At 40.2% G+C, this 17226-nt stretch overlaps 1 protein-coding gene across 1 annotated transcript in view; it reads left to right on the top strand.

The window, feature by feature from the left end:
* Positions 1 to 17226, top strand: part of ZRANB3 (zinc finger RANBP2-type containing 3) — a 268716-nt gene that overhangs the window by 229848 nt on the left and 21642 nt on the right. The window contains exons 13-14 of the mRNA XM_082840638.1: positions 12607 to 13012; positions 16630 to 16827. Of these exons, the coding sequence (XP_082696764.1) occupies positions 12607 to 13012; positions 16630 to 16827 (604 nt within the window). The remainder of the gene's footprint in view (positions 1 to 12606; positions 13013 to 16629; positions 16828 to 17226) is intronic.

The raw sequence follows: 17226 nt of genomic DNA, 5'->3' as shown, positions 1-17226 counted from the left end.
AAATCTCGCCGAGCCAGAGCTGCTTCCATCTCGTTACTTCAGACAGTAGTTCTCTTTCCATTTTGGAACAGATCTCTAGATAGTTCCCAAATTTAGCCACACTGTGGTCTCTGCTTTCCCTCAGCAGTTGTTTTCATTTTTGTAGGCTTTTAGTTCAATTATCTCCCGATTTTCCTTTCTTCTCACTAGCCTCTCCCTGGTTGTCTCATCTTCCTTTCCTTGTGGTAGTACTTACATCTTTGACCTGGCTCACACCCTGCCTTTTCTCTGTCATAATCATTCTTAAGTCCCCTGGTCTGCTGTCCTCAAGGCCACCTAGAACATTCTTCACCCAAAGCAAATTTACATTTGAAACACCCGTATTTGCATTAAAAATATACAGGATGATTACTGGTCTGCTGAAAAAAAAATTCTGTGTAGTTGAAAATGAACTCTTTTTTTTTTTAATGTATTTATTTTATTTATTTTTGACTGCATTGGGTCTTTGTTGCTGTGCGCGGGCTTTCTCTAGTTGTGGCGAGTGGGGGCTATTCTTCATTGCAGTGCATGGGCTTCTCATTGAGGTGGCTTCTCTTGTTGCAGAGCACGGGCTCTAGGCACGCGGGATTCAGTAGTTGTGGCACGTGGGCTCAGTAGTTGTGGCTCGCGGGCTCTAGAGCACAGGCTCAGTAGTTGTGGCACATGGGCTTAGTTGCTCCATGGCATGTGGCGTCTTCCCAGAGCAGGGCTCGAACCCATGTCCCCTGCATTGGCAGGCGGATTCTTAACCACTGCACCACCAGGGAAGTCCCTGAAAATGAGAACTCTTAAGCATGCTGTGAAATTTAAAAATATGCCCCAAAACTTCAAAAATAAGCTTTACATTTTTTATTAAATGCCAGCATTGTACAAAATGTTTGTTTTGTTGTGAGCTAAGAAGTGCAAATAAGAAATTGTCTCGTACATATAAAAAATAACCTTGTTTCCCACATATTGTCTACTTTAAAAAACAGTGAAAGCAAAAAGAAAGTTGACCACAGGAGCTCTATATTCATGAAGTATAAATCATTCTTATCCCAAATGTCTTGTTTCTCAGTATGCTAAAACACTACTTTCTTGAAGGTAACACATCTTAAATTAGAATATTTATTTAATATGTATTTTAGAATTCAAATCATTATGTAAACATGATGTAATTAGTTTGCATAATTGCCTAATAATAAGAACAAGAGGGTAGCCTCATTGTTATGGATAGAGACATAAATATCTCTGTCACAGCTTACATCATATAGTGCTATTATTAGGCATTTTTCTTGTTTACCTTTATGACTTCATTTCACTCAGTGAAAATAATTAACATGTACTGAGTATTCCCCATAGCCACTGTGCCAAGCCCTTAACACTCATGACCTTATTTAACCTTCACCATAAGGCAGATACTGTTACCATGCCCCCACTAAAGCTCAGGAAGATTAAATTGCCTGCCCAAGTTCATACAGCTAGTAAGTAGCAGAGTTGGGATTTGAACTCAGGCCTTTTTGCTGCAAAGTCTACCTTCATAACCTTGCCAAACTATACTAGATGCATTAGAGTTAGCCCATTGTGGATCAACAGTTATCTGTGGAATGAAAAGAACATTGAAACACTTCAGTTTGGTTAGCTAGTGTTTATGGGATGTTGACTACTGTTACGCACCAGGGTTCTTGGCCTCCTTAATCAATAGAAATTGATCAGAGGCCAGACAAGAAATTCAGGCAAGGCTCTGTTGGGGCCCCTGCTGCAGCACGGGGGGAGCCGGAACAAGCAACAGCTTCCCTTGCTTGCTTGCTCGCTCAGGGGGAGTGAGCTGGATCCTTATGTGGGGTGAGGGCAGGGCTGGGTCCAGGGGTCAGGCCGGAGTGGGGGCTTAAGTGGTCTGCCCACCCCTTCGGTGGTGTTTTGTGGAGGGAGCATGTGCAGTCGCTGCTTTTGCGCCCAACCCCCTGCTTTTGCTTCCGGCCCTTCAGAAGTGGCAGTTGGGCTTTTTGGTCTTTTTGCATCTTGGTGTCCATAATTTGCCCCAACTGCCATGCACACAGTTATTTTTAGTTTCTTATAGTTTCTTTGTATTTTGTTGCTGGAGGAAACGTTTGTTCAGGTGCAGGCATTGCAGCAAAGGGTCCCAGGTCCCATGTCCCAGCCTGTCTTACTATGTATAGGGTATTCAAAGATTATTCATTATATAAACAGTTATTAAGATTATTATGTATAATTCTTTCACGTTGCTGTACAGCAGAAACTAACACAACATTGTAGGGACTTCCCTGGTGGTCCAGTGGGTAAGACTCCAAGCTCCCAGTGCAGGGGGCCCAGGTTCGATCCCTGGTCAGGGAATTAGTTCCCACATGCATGCCTCAACTAAAGATCCCACATGCCACAACAAAGATCCCGCATGCCACAACTAAGAGCCGGCACAGCCAAGAGAAAAAGAATCATCTTTCTCAAAAAAAAGAAAGGAAAGAAACTAACACAACATTGTAAGTCAACTATACTCCAATAAAAATTAATTTTAAAAAAGATTATATGAAATGCAAATCAAAACCACAAGGAGATACCACTTCACACCCACTAAAATGACTAAAATTAAAAAGACAGACAACATGTATTGGCACAGATGCAGAGAAATTAGAACATTTATACACTGCTGGCAGAAATGGAAAATGGTGCAGCCATTTTGAAAAACAGCCTGACAGTTTCTTAAAATGTAAAAACACAGATTTAATGTATGACTCAGCAATTCTGTACTCCTAAGGGAGTTGGAAACATATATCCACATAAAACCTAGTACATAAATGTCATAGCAGCATGCCTCATAATAGCCAAAAAATTGAGAACAGTCCAAATGTCTATCAGTTGATGAACGGATAAACAAAATATGGTATATATATATATATATATATATCCATACAATGGAATATTATTCAGCCATAAAAAGGAGTGAAGTTCTGTTGCGTGCTGCAACATAGATGAATCCTGAAAACGTTTTGCTAAGTGAAAGAAGACAGACACAAAAGGCCACATATTGTTTGGTTCCATTTATATTTAGTGGCCAGAATAGGCAAGTACATAGAGATATAAAGTAGATTAGTGGTTGCCAGGGGCTTGAGGGAGGGAGGGATGGGAAGAGGCTGCTTACTTGGTATGGGGTTTCTTTTTGAGGGTGATGGAAGTGTTTTACAATTAAACAGTGGTGATGGTTACATAATTATACTAAAAGGCCCTGAATTAGACACTTTAAAAGAGTGAATTTTATAGTATATAAATAGATTACATCTCACTAAAGCTGTTATTTTCTTTTTTTCTGTTTTTCTTTTTTCTTTTTTTTGGCTGTACCACACTGCAAGCAGGATCTTAGTTCCCTGACCAGGGATCAGACCCGTGCCCCTTGCAGTGGAAGCGCCAAGTCTTAACTACTGGACCGCCAGAGAAGTCCCTAAAGCTGTTATTTTAAAAAGACTATATGCTAGGTGCAAAGATAAGGAAAACAGCTAACTTTATTTTGGAGCTTACTCTGTAACTGGGAGAGATGATCATAAGCGAATCATTTTAATGCAATATTATAAATGTGAAAATAGAGATATATAACCAGGCTCTGGAAACATAGGATAGAATAAATACATACTTGGGGCATGTGGGAAAGTTTCCCTTGAAAAACATCAGAGCTGGATTATGAAGAATGAGTTCAAAAGGAGTGGGTCCTGGTTCAGGCAGAGGGACCACCAAAAGCATGCCCCAAAGCCCAGTGATAGGAACAGACATCCTGGGAATGGGAATTCCATGCAAATGTGTGAGTGCAGGGCACACTGAGAAGTGAGTCAAAGGAGAGGAAGCCTGAACCTTTGGCACCAATGAGATGGAGTGGAGCCCACGCATGCCATGCCAAGAAGTTGCACTGTATCCTAGGGAAGTAGTGTAGTGTCATCAGAGGCTTTTAAGCAGATAAATAGCATGGTCAGATTTCTGTTTTCTCAAGGTGCTCCTCGTTGGCAGTGTGGGAAATGAATGGGAGGGAGAAGGGACAGAGGTTCTTGGAGGCAGCGGGATCTGGGGAATGGATTTCTTCTGCCCTCCCTCCCATCCAGTTTGAACCTGTGGTAAAGGGATTTTCTGTTTCCACTCCTCAGGGGTTTCTCCCCAACCCCAGAGGAGGAGTTGTTAATCTAATTTTTTTCAGCCTGAGAACTTGGGCCACAGTTCAGGGCTAGTGCTTCACAGAGGCATGCTTCTCCTGTACTATGTCTCCACCGGAAGCAGGCCCTGTAGTCTTCTCTGTTCGATTTGGGGTGAGAAGTAGGAAGTCCCATTATGGCCTTGGGTTCTGGTTGGTTTCTTTAATATACCTTTTACCAAATTTTACTTGGGTGCTTTTAGGCACTTACAGGTTTATTACTAAAGCCAGTTACTTTTTTTTTTTTCTTTTACGGTACGCTGGCCTCTCACTGCCGTGGCCCCTCCCGTTGTGGAGCACAGGCTCCGGACGCGCAGGCTCAGCGGCCATGGCTCACGGGCCCAGCCGCTCCGCGGCATGTGGGATCTTCCCGGACCAGGGCACGAACCCGTGTCCCCTGCATCGGCAGGCGGACTCTCAACAACTGCGCCACCAGGGAAGCCCCAGCCAGTTCCTTTTTATTCATAAGGCTATTACTATATAAAAGTCTCCTTTGTCAGGGATTCCCAAACGGGGTATGGGGCACTAAACTCCACCCTGAACTCCTAACAATGGTAGTGGGAATAGAGATAGAAAAATTCCAGACATTTCAGAGGTAGAATCATCATAGTGAGGCCTGGGAGGTACCTGTCTAACAGCAGCAGGTACAGGAGGAGTAGAAGGGATTGAAGCAGGCATTTAAGGGAGATGCCATAACCAGAGGCATGCCAGTAGGTAAGGGCAGGACAAATGGAAGCCATAGGAAGTGATCCAGTTTAGTCTAAACCTGGAGAATCCATAGCAGAGGACTTCATATTAATTTGGTAAACAGTGAAGAGCAAAGAGATTGTGATGGTAGAAGGTGAGCAGGCTTACGGGCAGAGTGAAGACACCGCTCAGGCCCCCTGGAGTTTGAGGAGCCTCTGAACCACTCAGCTGATGTCTGTGAGGCATTTGGAGGTCAGGCCTAGAGCTTAGGAGAGAGATTATGGCACGTCGGCCCTGATGAATTTACCCCTGTCCGTCATGTTCTAGTGATCCGTGCACTGTGTTATATGTAATATTTTGCTGGGAATTCTAATTGCCCTTATTGAGGTGGCTGTTCCCAAAGACATTTGCCTGCACTGCTTTTTTTTTTTTAATTGATTTATTTAAATTATTTATTTTGGGCTGTGTTGGGTCTTCATTGCGGTGTGCGGGCTTCTCATTGCAGTAGCTTCTCTTGTCGCGGAGCACAGGCTCTAGGCGCACTAGGGCTTCACTAGTTGTGGCATGCGGGCTCAGTAGTTGTGGTTCGTGGGCTCTAGAGCACAGGCTCAGTAGTTGTAGCGCACGGGCTTACTTGCTCTGCAGCATGTGAGATCTTCCCAGACCAGGGCTCGAACCCGTGTCCCCTACATTGGCAGGCAGATTTTTAACCACTGCACCACCAGGGAAGCCCAGCCTACACTGCTTTTGATGTCATCTTTAAAAATAAGTAATAACATTTTCTTTTTTACCACTTTGGTTTTTTTAACCAGAGTGTCGTTTTATTTTGTTTGCTTTGTTTTCTCTATGCCCACAGAGAAAAACTTGTTGTGCCTAAGAGTGGATCACTGCCAAAATTTTATTTAATTAGTACACGGGGATGGACATTGTGTGAAATCTGAAAAAGTCATTTCTTTTTTAGGAGAATTTAAATTCATTTTTCAGTTAGATGATTGAAACCCTACTTTTGTCACTGTATATCCCCTGGCTTGTTTAAATGTTAGTGAAGCCTTTTTAGTTCCAGTTCCAATCATCAGTCGCCTGCCATTCAAGAGACCCGCAAGATGTCCCAGTCACCCATTTGTAAACGGTGGTTTTGTTAATTCTTTGGGGAACAGGAGAGGAAAGACATGAGGCAGTACTGGTTTCTCCCAGAGCTGCCCTTTGATCAAAGTCTATTAAACCCGACACCAGTGCTCTTGTTGGTGGCGTGTGCTGCACTGGAATGGCACCAGGCTTTGAAGTGTTTTATTGTGTTTTATGAGTTTAACCAGATTTCCTTTTCCTCTCCTTCAGTTCTAATAACAGACTTTTAATCCTATCATCATGGCCAGGGGATTTGTCTCTAAAGAGCAGTTGTTTACCATGGTGCAAAACAGAGCAAATGTATTAGGTCCCTGAACCTTTCAAATAAACACACGCATTTTGCCACCTTAAGCATTTTGCAGTTTTTATTCCCAGCACTTCTCACCAAAAGCAATATTTCTTCTTTTGCTTTTCAAAAACAGTATTGAACAAAAGACAGGAACACAGTAACTGAGTGTCAGCTGTATAACTGAGGGCAGGAATATGTTCTTCTGTTTTCTACATTTCTTATTACACAGGCATGTTGACTTAACTGTATTTTCTCCAAAGCCTTGTGATAAAAATCACTATAATCTTAGATTGCTCCTCTTATTTAGAAACACCTACTTTTAAGTTCCTTATTCATCACACATTAAAAGGGTCACTTAATACAGTTTCTTTACAAATAGTCATGATTTACTGTAAGATTTATTGTAAGATAATTTACAAATATCTTGCTATCTTTAGTAATTTAACCAATGGACCAACAATTTCTTCTGACAAGGACAGCAGTAAGCTAAAAACAAAATCAGCTGGCTGAATCTTCTTTGCCTCTTGTCTGAGGATGAAACTCGATTTTCATTAGTCCAGAGCTGCGGCACCGGAGATGATTTCATTCAGCTCCTTGGTGATGACAGCTTGGCGGGTGTGAGCTGGATGGACAATTTCAGGGGTTTCTCAGGCTCACTGAAGGCCTCTTGTGAGAGGCCCATGGATCCCAAGTTAAGAACTCCTATTCAGTAAACCTTTTAACCCTTCTCTGTTCCCACCTAATGCATGTAATTATCGTCAGGATGTGTCCCAGAGATTTTCTCACCTATTTCTCTGTCAGTCATAGCCATTGAATGTCAGAGAAACCTAACCAACCAACTTCCTGCCTGACTGCTCAGAGGCTTCAATCTAAAAACATACAACTGATAATATGGACCAGGTTTCTAATTGATTATCTCAAAGGAAGTCTTTATTATTCCTGTTAGGCCTTATGCTTCTGCCAGCCCTGTGGCCGGGGCACTAACTCGTAAGGTCCACTACCTGTAACCACATTCATCATTGTGCAGTTTAGCCATCATAACATTAAAGTCTACTGATTAATCTTGTCCTCTCCTTTTTCTAAAATTATACCTCAAGTGTATCCTTTGGTTCCCAAAATTATATAAAATGATCCCCTTTCCACCCACGGCTCCTTTTCTGTATTTTATATTCTCCAGTCTCACTTTATTTTTACCCAAGCAGCCATGATTTCAAAATTGCCCCCATACTGGCTACTCCCAGGCACTGTAAGTTAACCCTTGTTGTGGTGGAGGTATACATCAATTTCTGATTGCTGTCAGTCACTGCTAACCTTTACTCTCAACCTGCTTCTGATACATAATGGGAGTTTCTCAAATGCTAATTTCTAAAATTAGTCACTGCTTACAAAGTAAATGGAGTTATTTTTAAAACGGCTTAATTAAATAGCTTAATTAAAGAGGTCAGCTGTAAGACCTGATATTTTAAGGCCCTGAGAATTTTTTTTAAGATTTCTTAGGTTTGGGGGAGGGTTGTTTTTTAATAAACAAATCTGAAATAATCTTTTTAATTTTTATTTTTCGGTGGCGGGGAGATGGAGGGATTAAAACGTTTTGGACAGCTGGAAACAAATCCTTTAAAATGTAGCATGGGACAAAAGATGCTGATGTTATTTAAACATTATTCAGCATAGGTGACAGTGGCCTGCTTTATATATTTTATTTATTTTACTTTTTGTATTCTTTGTTTTTGACATTTTATTCATTTATTTAGCTGTTTTACTTGTTCCTCTTTAAAAAGCATATCTAGGAGAAGGGCCAGTTGAGGGAGTGGGGTAAGGCAGTAAATTGAAAATAAACATATTAACTGGAAGACTCCATTATCAATGGTGAAATCCTTAGCACCCTTCTTCTGATCAGCCTCCAGGTCACTGGTAGCCAGCATTGTATCCTTCTGGCAGGAGATTGAAGGACTCCTTTCTGGAGAAATTGACTGGACCCAAAAAAGACTATGGAGCCTGAAAGGGACCCCCTGACAAACAGTCACTGATGACCTTTAGTGAGGTCCCCCACTTGGAATTTCCAATGGCATTTTAGTGTCTTATTCTTAAATGTGAATGGACAGTGAAGGCCACCACGTTTGGAGGAAATCCTCTCATGGGTGATGCAGAGACAAAAATAAGCATTGCAAGACAAGAAAGGATACAAAAGAAGCAGAGACGGTGTAATGAGCTGAAGTAAACAAACAAAGAGCCTTTCATTGATATTCACAGAGAAGTAAAAGAAATTACTGCACCCAAGAAACAAGAACAAGGAAAGGGAAAAATCAGAGAACGAGGAAAAGCTCTTAGAAATTGAACTTGTAATATCAGAAAATAATAATCTGACAAGGATGGAAAGGAAGATAATGAGGAAATCACACAAAAAGTAAAACAAAGAGAAATGGAAAAGTGTGCAAAAAAGTGAAGAAGATCAAATGATCAGTTCAGAAGATTTTGCCTAATAGGAATTCCAGAAAGAAAAGACAGAGACAACAGAGGAAGAAAAAATAATATAAGAAAATCTCCCAGATCTGAAGGACATGGGTTTTTCTGATTGAAATGCTCCCTGAGTACCTAGGATAATGAATGGAAACCAAAACACAGGCACACTAAAGCCACTACTCTCCTGGCTTTTCTACCCTTCTTACTGTTCCTTCTGTTCCCTTCCTCGGTATCTCTTGCTCCTCATTCCACCCTTAATGTCCCTCTGCTCATGTCCATGACTTTTACCTTTTCTTACTTCCTCCTCCCTTTGTTCATGACATCCAGGCCTCTGACTGTAACCACCTCTGTATGTCAGTGGTTCCCACACGTGCAAATCCAGGTGTCTCTTTCCCTTGAACTCTGGACCTGCTTCCTGGAACTCGCTACCCTGGCACACACCAGTCCTCACACATGTCTAAAAATGAACTTTTATTTCCTTACCTCTTCTCTTTTTGTCTTCTAATGAGCCCATTTATCTTCCTATATTCCCTATTACAGTAACTGAAAATGTCATCCCTACAATGGAGTCCGAGTATCACTGTGGTCCCCTCCATCTTCCTCACCCCTCGCGTTCAATCAGTATGTCCTACTCGATCTACTTGGTGATAAGCCCCGTGTGTCCTAAGTTCCTAGGCAACCCTCCTATTCCTTCATTCTTATGTATGAGGTCATTGGAAATTTGAGGAGGAAATCTGTGGCATGAAAAATGTGAACAAAAATAAACTAATACAAAAATTGATCATAGAGATAACTTTTTAAAAACTAATTCGTAGTTTTAGATTTGAGATGATATTGCAAATATAAATAAAATCAGAATACTATTTTTAAAAAAAAGAACAAGAAGGAACTTCTAGTTATTAGAGGGAATTCCCAGTGGTTAGGACTCAGCGCTTTCACTGCTGGGACCCGGGGTTCAGTCCCCGGTCGGGGAACTAGGAATCCTGCAAGCCACGCACTGCAGCCAAAACAAACAAAAAACAAAACAAAAAAAGAACACAGATGTTAAAAATATGACTGCCAAACTAAAATAATGTTATGGGAGGGTTGAAAGATAAAATAGAGCTAAACACCAAGAGTTTAGAGGGTAAAAAGACAAAAGGAAGGAAAATATGAGAATAAAAGATGGCATAAATATCTAGGTTCAACATTCTGCTAACAGGAATTCCAGAAAAAGATAAAAGAGAAAATGAAGAGGAAGAAACTATCAAGGAAGAATAGAAGTTTCTAAGAACTAAAGATGATCAATACTATACAAAATTAATAAGGTGTTCAGGGTGCTGGGCAGAAAGCATATAGATATAGATGGCACAGATAGAGATATATAGACACTGATCATTGTGAAATTTTAGAATACCAGGGATAAAAAGGCCCCAGAAGCCTCTAAAATGAAGAAAGAGTTTGCAGCCTACAAAGGAACATTGTCAGTATCATCAGATGTTGGAAGAAATAGAGCAATGTCTTTAAAGATTTTGAAGAATTGTATGCCCAACAAAACTACTGAGAGTTAGGGCAAAATCAGGTCATTCATTTCCAGACATGTACAGGGACTCAGAAAGTTAACCTGTCTTGTAAAATCATTGTGGTTTAACTAGAAATAGCCGGTAGAATTTGTTCACATTTGCTGAACATTTGCCAATATTTTCAAAATTCTATAAGCTCTCTTTGCAGTCCTATTATATGGAATAGAACATTCTCTTTAGATACATAACTCTCTTTGTATCCTTGTTACTTTTTTAACACCAAACTCCATTAGTCTGATAATCTCTCTGCTTTCCTCCACCCTTTCTTAGAATTTCCCTTGTGCATTGTTTTAAAAATCTTGTCTTATTGATTTCATTCTTTATATTTTAATCTAAATTCTGTAACTTCCACAACTTATTAGATAACTTTTTAATAGTATATGGGAATATATAAATAACAGTCATACAAAATCAAAGTTGTACATTATTGGGGGGTGGTACCTTTTTTCCTATAATATATGTTTTAATTTTACCAATATGGGAACAACATAAATATTCCTTCTTCTTTTCTTACCTTTTTAACCTTTTTTGAAATTAAAAAATTTGTGATTATATATAATCGTAAAATTTGCCATCTTAACCATTTTTAGTGTATTATTCAGTGACATTAATTACATTCACAATGTTGTGCAACCATCACCACTATTTTCAAAACTTTTTTATTACCCCAAACAGAGACTCTGTAACCATTTAGCAATAACTCCCTGTTTCCCTTTCTCACAGCTCCCGGTAACCACTAATCCTTCTGTCTCCATTAATTGGCTAAATCTTTCTTATGCAACACTACTAAGAAAGAAAGATAAGATTTATTATGTAAACTATCTCTTTGCAATATTTGGATGTCATTATCTATAGTGTCTGTCTCTGTAATCTATTGTGGCATAACAAATTACCCCAAAACTTAGTGCCTTAAAACGACAATAGTTATGTATTATTTCTCATGGTTTCTGTGGATAAGGAATTCAACCAGGGTACAATGGAGATGACGTATCTGCTCCATGAGGACTGGGACCTTTGCTGGAAGATCCCAAGACTGGGAGCAGGAAGCATCTGAAAGCCTCTTCACTCCCATGTCTGATAATGGATGCTGGCTGTCACCTAGGGGCCTACATGGGTTTGTCAGGTTGAATACCCATACATGGTTTCTCCATGTGGCCTGGGCTTCCCCACAACATGCTGGCTATGTTTCAAAGGCTAGTGTCCCTCCCAAAAGATATAGAGAAGAAGAGACAGAGTGCCAGCAGCCACGTTAGCTCCTAGAACCTAGCCTCAAAAGTCACACAGTGATACTTTCACTGCATTCTGCTGGTTGAGACTGATACAAAGGTCCACCCAGGTTCAAGGGAGAGGAACACAGACCCCACCTCTAAATGTAGGTGTGTCAATGTCACAAGTACACGAAATGGGATAAGAATTGGTATGACCATTTTTGGAAATGCAGTCTGGCACAGTGTGTGTCCACCATGGTACCCAATTCAGGCCTTAGCAGGACTGCTCTAAAATTAACTCCTTTAATTTACCTTAACTGCTGGCTAATCATTTGTGGAGATGGGTATCCTCCTTTCTCTAGGAGATTGAGATTTACACATTGAAAAGAAGATGAAAAACGTGAGACAGTGAAGTTGCTGTTCTTAGAAAAGAGAGATATATTTCTTAAAAAGATAATTATTAAACTGTCTATTAAAGAAGCTGTTCTAATTGATATCTTTTTTTTTTAATTGATATCTTTAATGCTATTTGAAAAATACTCCCTGGTCAGGAAAGTATTTTAATATGAAAAACATATTGTTTATGAACATTGTTCGTGTTTATAGTTTGGTCATGAAAACATTTTTCTAGGTCTTGATTGACTTGAAATTTTTAAACACACAGTTGCCTCCTTTCCTTGACATACATCTAGAGCAGATAGTTTATAAAGTATATTTTTATTATATAACTCATATAGCCAAGTTACCTAACTTCTCTAAAGCTTTAGTGTCCTCATCTGAAATATGGGAAGAACAACAGTACTAGTACCTGCCTCACAGAGCTGGCATGAGGATTAAATGAGTTGATTTATGTAAAGTACTTGGCACATTGTAAGTGCTAAAAAAAAGTTAGACACAGAAAGTATATGGAGGTGTTCATGGTATTCTACATGTATGGATATATGAAGAGTCATTGCATGATTGAATTCATTTCCAACAAGGGATTCAAAAGATAAAGGAATATGGCTAATGAAAAGAGTTTGTTAACCTGTTTCATTTAGGAAGAACATACTCAATAGCCTCTTAATTTAATACCTTTATTTTTCCTAGTTTGAAAAAGAAAAACAGCATGATATTCGATCATTCTTTTTACCAAACCCTAAGAAGAGACAGTTGGTGACCTCCTGTGATGAATCAAGGGTATTCCAGGAGAAAAATACTGTAGTACCTGCAGACCTTGGAAAAACAGCTACAAGAGATTATGAAAGTGATCTTGAACCTGAAGCTAAAAAAATGAAATCAGTCACCACCGATGACCACTGCAGTCCCCTGGAGGAGAAACCATCCCAGCCCGGGCAGACCAAAGCTCCGCTCATGGACAGGGTCTGTGAGGGCAAGGCCCAGGCCACCACTCCACCCCTTCCTGGTGAGGGCTGGCAGTGTGCTCTCTGCACCTATATTAATAACTCAGTGTTACCTTGCTGTGAAATGTGTGAGAATCCTCAGGGCAGTGCTGGTGAGTACACAGAGGGCAACTATGAGGGGGGCTGTCAGTGGTGTCCTCAGATAACCTGTGCTTTTAGAGACAACTGCTATCATCAGAGATCTGTGTGACTGGGTACCAACTTTAGCTTTTAAGCTGGAGGAAGAACTTCACATAGTGAAGACTGTGAATTTATCCCCTTGTGGAATGTGAAAATCTCCCAGTTCTGTCAAGAATGTATATCCCCCAGCGTCTGTGACATGGCATTAATTTGGCACAAATGGACATTTCTGATTAATGCCAACAGGATGTGAATTCAGTGGGCAGGAATAGAAGCTCTGTTGCTATGGCAGCAAATATGCCTTATAGTCATAGACCTGCTGTTTTCTTTCTTTTGTAGATAATACTAGTTTTTAAATAAATTACAGATTATTATTTTTAATAGCAGAATGAATCCAGCGTAGCTTCTTTGCCTAGTAAAATATACATTGTGCCAATGTTTCTTCCACGACAAATCATAAAAATTCCTCTATAGATCTTCTTTTAAAAACCAATTTCCTGTCTATTTTATGAATTTATTCTTTTCTAAAACATGCTATTTAAAACTAGAAATCATAAACATACCTCAGAGTATATTTTTCTAGCATGATATGCCATTTTCTGATGTTTTATTTTTGAAATGATTATTAACAACTGTGGTTGTCTTAAGAAAAGATCATTAGTATTCCTTTTGTTTCCAATTTTAGAGACCATTTTTATGGCAACTGAAAATGCCAAGTTGACGGTTTTGGAAACTGGAAAAGATCATAAATAAAATAAAATTTTATCAACTGTAATAATTATACACATCCACTTTTCCATCTTATGTGAATTATTCTGAGTATTGACATTAACGAAGACTCAGCAAAGATAGAAGCTCTGATGCTCCAGTTCCTTCCTGCTTTCCTTGCTCTCCTCTGCCTTAGTTTTGATGTGAAAGAAAATGTAATCAGTAGCTGAGTCTTTCCTCCTTCAATTCTGGGTGTTCCTACCAAAACTGACAAGTCTGCCATCTGGGTGGTTATATTTGTAATGTGGACACCTGTTGTCTATGAACTAAATTGGAGCCACAAGCTTATTCCATATAATATCTCCCACAATTTGCATTATCTCATTCAATTTCCAACTGCTACAGGCAATAAAAATAAAATATCTCGTGACTACAAAATAATATCAGTTCACATGAAGTCTATAAATTGAGTGACTGAGCAATAAAAATCATAGTTTAATAGGGTTTTTTCTTTTTTTTAATTTTTGGCTAAGTTGGGTCTTTGTTGCTGAACGTGCGGTCGTTCTCTAGTTGCGGCGAGCAGGGGCTACTCTTCCTTGTGGTGTGTGGGCTTCTCATTGCGGTGGCTTCTCTTGTTGCGGAGCACGGGCTCTAGGCATGCGGACTTCAGTAGTTGAGGCTCACGTGCTCTAGAGCGCAGGCTCAGTAGTTGTGGCGCATGGGCTTAGTTGCTCCACGGCATGTGGGATCTTCCCAGACCAGGGCTCAAACCTGTGTCCCCTGCATTGGCAGGTGGACTCTTAACCGCTGCACCACCAGGGAAGTCCTAATAGGGTTTTATAGTTCTGATTTTTCTCTGTGATACTAAGAGCAGCAATGAAGATTTCTAGAACCATGATTTAATAAGCAAACTGTCAAGCAGTCTAAGAAAAACAAAACACCTTTTGTGAATATGAAACAGTCTGATTAAGAGCAATACATATTCTTCTTTTTTCTTTAAATCAATCTATTATTTATTTATTTTTGGCTGTGTTGGGTCTTCGTTGCTGTGCGCAGGCTTTCTCTAGTTGCAGCGAGCAGGGGCTACTCTTCGTTATGGTGCACAGGCTTCTCATTGCGGTGGCTTCTCTTGTTGCAGAGCATGGGCTCTAGGCGCGCAGGCTTCAGTAGTTGTGGCACACAGGCTCAGTGGTTGTGGCGCATGGGCTTAGTTCCTCCACAGCATATGGGATCTTCCCGGACCAGGGCTCGAACCCATGTCCCCTGCATTGGCAGGCGGATTCTTAACCATTGTGCCACCAGGGAAGTCCCCAAGAGCAATACATATTCTAAGTAATGGTGATATTACTGTGTATGATAGTTATAATTATTAGATTAATACTACTGCAGTTTGACATAATGATTTCCAACCTTGGTGTGGTTGCATCCCAAAAGCATTAAAAAGCAGAATTAATTCTAATCCATCTACATTTTAGTTTAGTTTATTATTTTAAACTTTTTATTTTATATTGGAGTATAATTGGTTAACAATGTTGTGTCAGTTTCAGGTGTATGACAGAGTGACTCAGTTATAGTATACATGTATCCATTCTTTTTCAAATTCTTTTCCCAATTGGGTTGTTACATAATATTGAGCAGAGTTCCCTGTGCTGTACAGTAGGTCCTTGTTGGTTATCCATTTTAAATATAGCAGTATGTAGATGTCTATCCCAAACTCTCTAACTATCCCTCCCCCCCCCATAATTCATCCAAATTTTTAAATCAATACCTGCCATATAACAGTTTGAGGAAACAGTGGAATTCAAAAAATTAAAGGAGCAATATTAGGATATAGGACTGGAAAGTCCTATAAAGGTTGCTAACGCAGTCTCTAGTATGTTAGATAAAATTTGGTATAATATACATTGAACACTAGTATTGTGCTTTGTTCTTAACAGCTAGTGCTTATACTCAGCATCTTATAGCTCATATGCCCAGATTGGATGTATCTTGAATTCCAGATTGGATGTATCTAGTGGCCTATGTAACATCTCCACCTGGATGTCCAAATGGGTACCTCAAGCTTAACTTGTCCAAAATGGAATTCTTGATTCACCACCACCACATCTAACACTAAATCTTCTCTCCCCCCATCTTCCCCACATCGTGTTAAAAACCTAGAGGCAGCATCTTTGATTCTTCCCTCTCCTGCCACTTCATGAAGTTCTGCTAGTATAACCTCTACAATATATCTTGATTCCAGCCACTTCATCTTCACTGCTACCGTCCCACTGGAAGCCACCATCATCTCTCTCTCAGGACCTCAGAAGCCTCCCTGAGCCTGGTCCTTCTCTACACAGCAGAGTGATCCTTTAAAAACTCAGATCATTACATTCCTTTGCTTAAAACCCTTTAATGGCTTCCAGTTACACTAAGAATCTAATCTAAGAATACAGGCCCCCTGGGGCCAGGCTTCCTAGATTCCTGAGCAGCTCTCAGCTCAAAAGGGCCTGCTGACTTTTCTCCTCCTACCCCATCCCCTTACTCACTTACTCTCTTTATCTGAAAAGATCCTATTTGTTTACCTGTTTATTTCTGCCCCTTGGAGTGGAATCCCCAGGAAGCAAGGAAATTTCTGTCTTGTCTTGTCTTCTGCTCTGCCTCTCCAGCACCTAGAGTAGTACTTGGTATTTAGTGACTCCCGATGCATGTTTTGAAAGAAAGAACAAACATTGTTGACTTTGTTTCTTTTTATAAAACCTAGCTGTGACTTTTTTTTAACCTTACTTTTCTATATTGGGCTTAGAGTACGTAATGACTTTACCTAAATGTAAATTATTTGTTTGATTTTAATAAACAAATTAATTTGTTTATTTGTTGTATAAATTTGTTCTACAAATAGATAGCCTCCACCACACCCAGTATAAAAACAGAAACAAGAAAGATGATTCTCGGAAAGACACCTCCGAAAAAATATGGACTAGTTCTGACGGGGAAAAACAAGTCCTTGCACATTCAGCACCTGAACCGTTAGCTGAGAGCCAGGAAGAAGTTTCAAAAACTGAGGGTGAGGACAGACTCACACCCCAGCCAGGTGATGGTAAGTCTTGCTTCCATTTCCAGGATCCAAATAACAACCATATACGTAGACACATAATACTGTTAGTAGACTTGGGATTACTACCTTGTTCCAGGTTCCTTGTATTCCCTTTTGTATTAAAAATACCAACTACTTGTAACTACATACATAAGCACCAGATGGCTGGAAGAGCAGAGCTGCTGACATTCAGATGTTACACAGAGAGCTAAACCCATACGTGGCCGCATGTACTATCTCAGGCCTGTTGCCCGGCCTGCACCGAGCCTGGCCCATTCTCCCGGTGAGAGGGTGTTTTTTCTGTTTTTTTTTTTCTTTTTGCGGTACGCGGGTTTCTCACTGCTGTGGCCTCTCCCGTTGCGGCGCACAGGCTCCGGACACGCAGGCTCAGCGGCCATGGCT

This window comes from Leucopleurus acutus (genome assembly GCF_964270905.1).
Source record: "Leucopleurus acutus genome assembly, chromosome: 6".
In the NCBI taxonomy this organism is placed as follows: Eukaryota; Metazoa; Chordata; class Mammalia; order Artiodactyla; family Delphinidae; genus Leucopleurus; species Leucopleurus acutus.
This window is presented reverse-complemented; position numbering and strand designations above follow the sequence as displayed.